Genomic DNA, 6,984 nt, shown 5'->3' with positions numbered 1-6,984 from the left:
GCTGTTGTGGAGACTCTTCGGTCGTTTAAAGATGGTCCATCTGTAAAAGTGATGCAATTGTCCTATTTTAATTGATCACTGAAGGATGGGGAAAGGCACGCACAAGAGTGTACTTAATGTTGCCAGTTTGCTCAGGTTACAGTAATTAGGTCTAAATGCAATCAGCTTCCCTTTCATAGATTGTCAAGCAGAACAAAAAGTTAGGGCGTGCACTGTAGGTCTATGGGGAAAAATTACAAACAAAATGATGTTTATATTTTTATTTTGTTTTATGTTTCAGGACTGAAACTGTGCTGTGGGAGGAGAGAGGAGAAAGCAGAACCTTTCCGGAAAAAAATAAGATACCCCCAACCCAACGCAGCTCAACACAATGTCAACAACTCAACAAGGAGATGTTACATCATTGCTCAATAATAGCATTTGTTTATTAAAAAGAAGACAAGCACCAGGTGACTGAAATCATCAATGTGATTGGTGCACTGCAAAAAACAAACATTGCTACAGAGCTTATGTTTTGCTTTTCTTAGAACATTGAAGAATCAGTAAATAAGAATGTCATCTTCATGTTGGAGCTCAGGTAGTGAATGCCTTTAAAGGAAACCAAAATGGTGAGGGGAAAAAAACTGAAATAAAAGAGCTGTTTGAATGTTATCCATTACAAAAAGAAAACAAAACAGAACCAACTTAAGCAAGGTTCATCCTTTGTAGTTTCATGTTTCGTATGCTTATGAATCCAACCCCCTGACAACACCACAAAAAAAACCACCACAACAAAACAATAGTTTTCGTTTTTAAAATTGCGTCTCAATTTTATTTGACAACTTCTGATTAATTGCATATGACTTCTGTTCCTTTCGAGATGGCTGGAATGTCTGTCTGATGGCAGATTTAAAGGTACATCGAAAATAATAACAACAACAATAATAATAATAATAATAATAATAATAATAATAATAATAACACACTACTGAAACCCAACAACCACGTGCATTACTGCATACAGAAAGGCAGGAGAGGAGATCAACCAAAACATATGTACATCTACCTCTGATTCAGTACAGCGGCTTTATTTCAGAAGGATTGTTTTAAAAAGACCATCACATAGTCTTATTTTATCCACTAAAATGCCACATATCTATTTTATAAACATATATATTTCAAATGTATTTAAAAAAAAAATCATTATTCACACTATATTATCCTGCCAAATTAAGGAGAAAAAAAATATGATGGCAGCATGTTGGGCTTTAAATCTAATGGAAACAAAACAAAACAAAAATTTGAAGATTCTTTTGAAGGGAACAAGCAACAGTTAAAATACAAGCCTCTATAGAAATACTGTCATGCCTACACTATGTGAAACTTTAGTTCATTCCCACCCCGAATCCCAACCCCATCCTTTCCCCCCACCCCCAACCACCACCCCCAAAAAAGTAAAGAGGCAGACAGAAATTGTTTCAGATTCGAGAACATTTGTGTGTTCCACTTCGAGTCCTCAATATTCTTGTCATCTTAAATCTCTCCATGGTGCAACCTGAAGTTTTCGTGTAGCAAAGGCAAAATAACAAAACTGAGAGACCAGTTCCACATTTGAACTATACATAGTGATCAAGTCCTCAATACCACCGATACATGAAGAGAAACACCCACACACACACAAAAAAAAACATTTTAAATTAAATTTCTGTGAAATACACAGGAAAAAAAACACAAGTTGAAAACAAAGTCTTTTTATATATATATATAAAAGCATGTAATATATATAAAAAAATCCTTGCTCTTGGAGCAGCAAGTCTGTGTCATTCTCAAGTGAAAGCAGAGAGGTCCATGCTTGATCCCTGCACTGAAAACCCAGAATCCAAACTACAGCATTCTGTGAACAAAACATGACTTAAGAGCACAATTTCACCTTGTTGTTCTTATTTGATCTTTCTTTTTTCCAAAACAAAAAAAAATGTTTGTGTGAAAAAAACATGATAGCCACGATAAACTGTGAGCATAACAAAAGGCTTTTTATTTTCTCCCTCGAAACACGTCTTATCTGTAAACCAGGAACAACTGAACAGTGCACGCATTTGTCCTGTACATTTGAAAACAAAACAAAAACAAAATAAAAAGCCATCGCAGTTTATACTCGACCATCTGTACCTCCGATTAAAGAGACAGATACAGAACGCAAGGCAGAGTGACAAGTGCTTTTCTCAATGTCAAACAAGATGGCCAATGTGCTGCTAACAGCATGGCGCCACAGCCTGTGGCTGGGATACAAACGACAACAAGAAATCATTTAGCTAAGTGCTTTTTTTCTAAAGAGCAGGGGTATCCTTTTTCGAGTTAGATTTTCGGAGTAACATACTAGTAGTTTAACTTTCCTCTAAACACTAAAAAATGGGAGGGGTGGGGGGGGGGGGGGGGTCGCTAAAATAATGAGATAACTAACAGTTGTCTGACAAGTCAGAGTTAGAGAAGGACTCTGTGGTGGTGGACTGAGGGATTTTCTTTTCTTTCTTTTGAAAGTTTACTTTCAGAACTCTCTCCCTTCCCCCTTTTACTCGACATGTCCCAGAAGTCTTTTCTCCTCATCCGTTAGGCCTGTCAGAACTAAATTGACCTCTGGGTCAAGGGTCAGCCTAAGAGTTCAAGGCTAAAAAACAACGGCCACATAGTTGCGTGCTACTCACCAAACTAAGCCGGTTTAATGTTCATAAGTAAAATACACCCCAAAAAATATTAGGAACTTAACATAGTGGATTTATAAAATAAACAGATAATTGCTGTACCTTGTATCACTTGGTACCAAAACAAAATCTCAGGAAACTGAAAAGCACTTATTGCCATGGTAGCAAACAAAGGCATACTGATGCACATAATAATCAGTGAAAAACATTTTTTTTTCTCGAAATACATGGCTGCACTTTGTGTCATATGATTGGCCAATGTCCTTCAGGAGCTTGATGCAAGACCCTTATATTGAGTATAACCATAATCATCTTCTGGTTAAGACTCCAAGCTTGTAGCATATGGCTGGATAAACATATGTGTAAAGATATCCAAGGCACTCATTTATCTTTTTGTCTTTTTCTCTTTTTTTTACAAAAAGAAACCATACAATAAATTCCAATAGATATGTTTACTATCTAAGGTAACTTATTTCATGATCATAATTTTGTGGGCAATCCAATTAATTTTTTTTGTTGTTGTAATTTTTCATGATCAAAATATTGTACTCTTTTTAAAAGATCTGTTTGCATGTCATGTCCTCGTTGTGAGTGTAGACTGTGATTGTGATCCTGTCACTGATGTGAATCTGTACATGATATGTAGAACAGTGTGTCTGCAGCATGGATTTTCTCTCATCACAAAGTACAAAACGTCACCGACAACAATTACAGCTAACCGATCAGCACTAACACACTAAGCATGCCGTTCAGTATTTTCGTATGTTTCTTTTTTTTTGTATAAAAAGGTAGAAAAACAACAATGTAAATTATTGCACATTTAGCGAGGCTCCAGGGTTTTGCTAGTTCGATGGGACTGCCCCAAAAATCCACTGTTCTGTGTCCACCCTTTCCGAGTGTGTGGACGCTATGCACATGCTAAGCTTCGTTCACGTCCTTTAAGAACCAGAACTCAACAGAGGGCTGAGAAAATGGCGGTGGTGCGTGGGAGGGTGGATGGGTAAGAACCTTTTTAATCCTGTCGTATCCATCCATCCTTTCTCCTCACCTCTGAAAACCTCCCCTCTCGTCCACCCACCGCCCGTTACTCGGACTTAATGTCTTCGCTGAGTGGCCGCTCTCCGTGCCACTTCTTCATGTGCTTCTCCAGGGTGCTGTAGACGCTGAAGGGCATGTGGCAGATCTCGCACTTGTACACGTCCTTGCCCATCTGTCCGTGCGTCTTCATGTGGCGCGTGAGCTTGCTGCTCTGGGCGCAGGCGTAGCTGCACAGCTCGCACTTGTACGGCCGCTCGCCGGTGTGGCTGCGCCGGTGCACCGTCAGGTTGCTGCAGTTCTTGAACACCTTGCCGCAGTACTCGCAGGTGTCGCTCCGGCGACTTCCGCTGCTGCTCCCGCCACTGCCGCCGCCGCTGCTGTCCTTGGAGCTGGGCCGCACGGGCGGGACGGTCAGGTGAGGGGTGCTGGCGCCACTCCCGGCACCGCTGCGCTGGCCCGATGCGCCGCCGCCGCCAACGCCGCCGATCCCGTCCAGATCGCCAGGCGGCGTGGAGTAGCGCAGGCTGCCGTTCTCCGAGGAGGAGTGTTCGGAGGACGTGCCGAAGGGCGATTGTCGCGAGTCCCCCATGGCGAGGAACATGGAGCTGGGCTCCTTGAGCTGCCGCGAGGCGGCGTAGCCGGCCAGCCACTGGGAGTAGACGTTCTCTGACATGGGCGGCACGGAGCCGGCCGTCGGGGGAGTCGGGGAGTCCAGGTCCTTCTCTACCTTCTCCACCTTGATGCGCTTGGACAGGGGGCTGAGGGAGTTGGGGCTGGAGACCAGGAGCTTCCTGGAGAGGTCGGTGCCATTCACCATGACCCCGCAGTGGCTGTCTTCAGCGCGGTCCAGCTCTGACGCAGAGTCGCCCTCGTCGCCAAGGTCAGGCGTGGTCACCTGGCTGGAGGAGTTGAGTGCTCGCCGTTTGTGCGAATTCAGGTCTCCATGGTAACGGCTGCGGTTGTTCTCATGGTGTCGGGCGCCCTCGAGGCTCAGACTGAAGCGGGCAAAGTCCTTCTTATCCTCGGGCCCGTTCTCCACCTCTTCTTCCTCCTCTTCCTCCTCTCCCTCTATTTCCTCCTCTTCCTCTTCCCCTTCCTCCTCCTCCTCCTCCTCCTCTTCTTCTTCCTCTTCCTCCTCCTCCTCTTCCTCCTCCTCTTCTCCATTCTCAGGGATCACCCCGTTATTCTCGCTCTTGAACTTGGCCACCACCGACTTGAGGGCGCTAGTGGCACTGCCCGGCACATCGCTGGTGCCCGGCTCGGGTGAGCTGGACGCCGAGAGCCCGTCGTCGGACCTGGACGTCAGCGAGGACGAGGAGTTGTGCCGGTGAGTCTTCATGTGGCGCTTGAGCTTGCTGGCCTGCGTGCAGGCGTGGTTGCACAGGTGGCACTTGTAGGGCTTCTCGCCCGTGTGACTCCGTCGGTGCACGATGAGGTTGCTCTGGAACTTGAAGCTCTTGCCGCAGAACTCGCAGGACTTGGAGCGTGTCGGGGTGCCCGGCGCCTGCTGGGCCTGCTGCTGCTGGGCCGAGAGGCGGGCGCCGGACGGAGACGGCGTGGTGTTGGCGGACGAGGCGGCGCCCGGAGCGGCCGAGGGCTGGAAGGGCTGCAGGAGCCGCTGCATGGGGCTGGGCCGCCCGGGGGACATGGGGGGCGAGGAGCCGGCCAGCGCCGACTGGCCCGCCAGCTCCCGGAGCCTCCGCGAGAAGTCCATGACCGGCGAGTCCAGGGGCACCGAATTGAGGCGCATGACCCGGTCGTAGGCGCTCGGGTGCTGGGGAGCCAGGGCCAGGTCATCCGGGCTCAGGTGGTGCCGCGGCGGCGGGCTGAAGAGTGGGGGCGTCCGGGGGTAGCGGCCCTCACGGGGGCCGGACGCCACCACCACAACCGGGTCCCTCCCCGACGAGCTGGACCCGGGGAGCCGCATGGCGCCGTAGGGGCTGCCGTCGGCCAGGTGGGCCGTGTGGAGAGGGGGCGCCTGGGAGCCGCACTCGCCACCCATCCCGGGGGCGGAGGCCACGCGCGGGGTCAGCGGGCTGCCCGGCTCGCTCTCCAGGTAGATGCGGAAGCCGTGCGTGTTCTGGGCGTGCTGGAGCAGGAACCAGGCACTGCCGAAGGGCTGCTTACAGGTTGTGCAAGTGTAGATGCTGGGCTCGTCTTTTTCTGCAGGTGGAGGAGTGGAGGAGAGAGAGAGAGAGAGAGAGAGAGAGAGAGAGAGAGAAAAGCAGAGAGAGAGAGACAAGATGTCAGAGAGAGAGAGAGAGAAAAGAGGGGGAAACAGAGCACAGTGGGAGAGAAAGAGAGCGAGGTCAGTTTTTAGTCTCAGCATATTTAATCTTTCCTACCTTCTTTTAAATTGCATTTCATATCCTTAATAAGCACTTTTAAAGGTTGCCTCTATATTTAATGCAGTCGCTTCACAATCCCTGTAATTTAAAGTCCATAAATCAATTGCCATGAAAATGTTAAGCTCAATTAATAAAAACAACCCGAGTCAAAGAGAGTGAATGGTATTTTCAAAAAGCACCAAAAGATAAAATTAAACAAAAATTAAATAAATTAGAAAAATACACGATTTAACAGTGTTCACTTATGCTATTATTAATTACTCCAGTGCCCTGTGGAGAGCTCCATTCATTTTCTTATCACAGCTGATATTGCCAATATGATGGTGACGATCACTCACTGTAAGCAAGGACTGTGAAGCTAACATGAGCAGAACCCAAGTATGATGACTGCTTCCACACACAACCCCAAAACACACATACACGCACACACACACTCACACAATCTCACACACACACACACCCCAAACGCATGCACATGTACACACACACACACACACACACACACACACACACACACACACACACACACACACACACACACACACACACACACAGTCCACCTCCCAGCTTGCCTCACAAGACAATCTGATGTGAAAAAGGCCAAGGCTAAAAAAATGTGCTCCCAATCAAAGCCTCATTCTCCCTCTCTCTCTCCCTTTCTCCTCTCTCTTTCTCTCTCCCTCTCTCTCTCTCTCTTTTACGACATGAGAGATTTCAAGGGGTTGCTAAATTATGGATCATTACAATCTGCAGAAATTACAGTTAATTGCTGCCACCTGTGTGGGGTATGACCTGCCGCTGAGTTTTTCCATCATCATAAAAAAATTACGGACCACTCTTCTCTACTCCTCTACCACTCCACTTTACGAAGAAAAATACACACACACACAAACACACACACACAAAACGTAGTTTTGTGG

At 47.0% G+C, this 6,984-nt stretch overlaps 1 protein-coding gene across 1 annotated transcript in view; it reads right to left on the bottom strand.

The window, feature by feature from the left end:
• Positions 1 to 1,991: 1,991 nt before the first annotated feature.
• The window catches only part of bcl11ab (BAF chromatin remodeling complex subunit BCL11A b), a 33,389-nt gene continuing 28,396 nt past the window's right edge, over positions 1,992 to 6,984 (bottom strand). The window contains exon 3 of the mRNA XM_042104550.1: positions 1,992 to 5,879. Within this exon, the coding sequence (XP_041960484.1) occupies positions 3,763 to 5,879 (2,117 nt within the window). The 3' untranslated portion in view covers positions 1,992 to 3,762. The remainder of the gene's footprint in view (positions 5,880 to 6,984) is intronic.

Source organism: Alosa sapidissima, chromosome 9 (assembly GCF_018492685.1).
Source record: "Alosa sapidissima isolate fAloSap1 chromosome 9, fAloSap1.pri, whole genome shotgun sequence".
NCBI lineage: Eukaryota > Metazoa > Chordata > Actinopteri > Clupeiformes > Clupeidae > Alosa > Alosa sapidissima.
The sequence above is the reverse complement of the archived record's forward strand: the minus strand, read 5'-3'. Positions and strand labels throughout refer to the sequence as shown.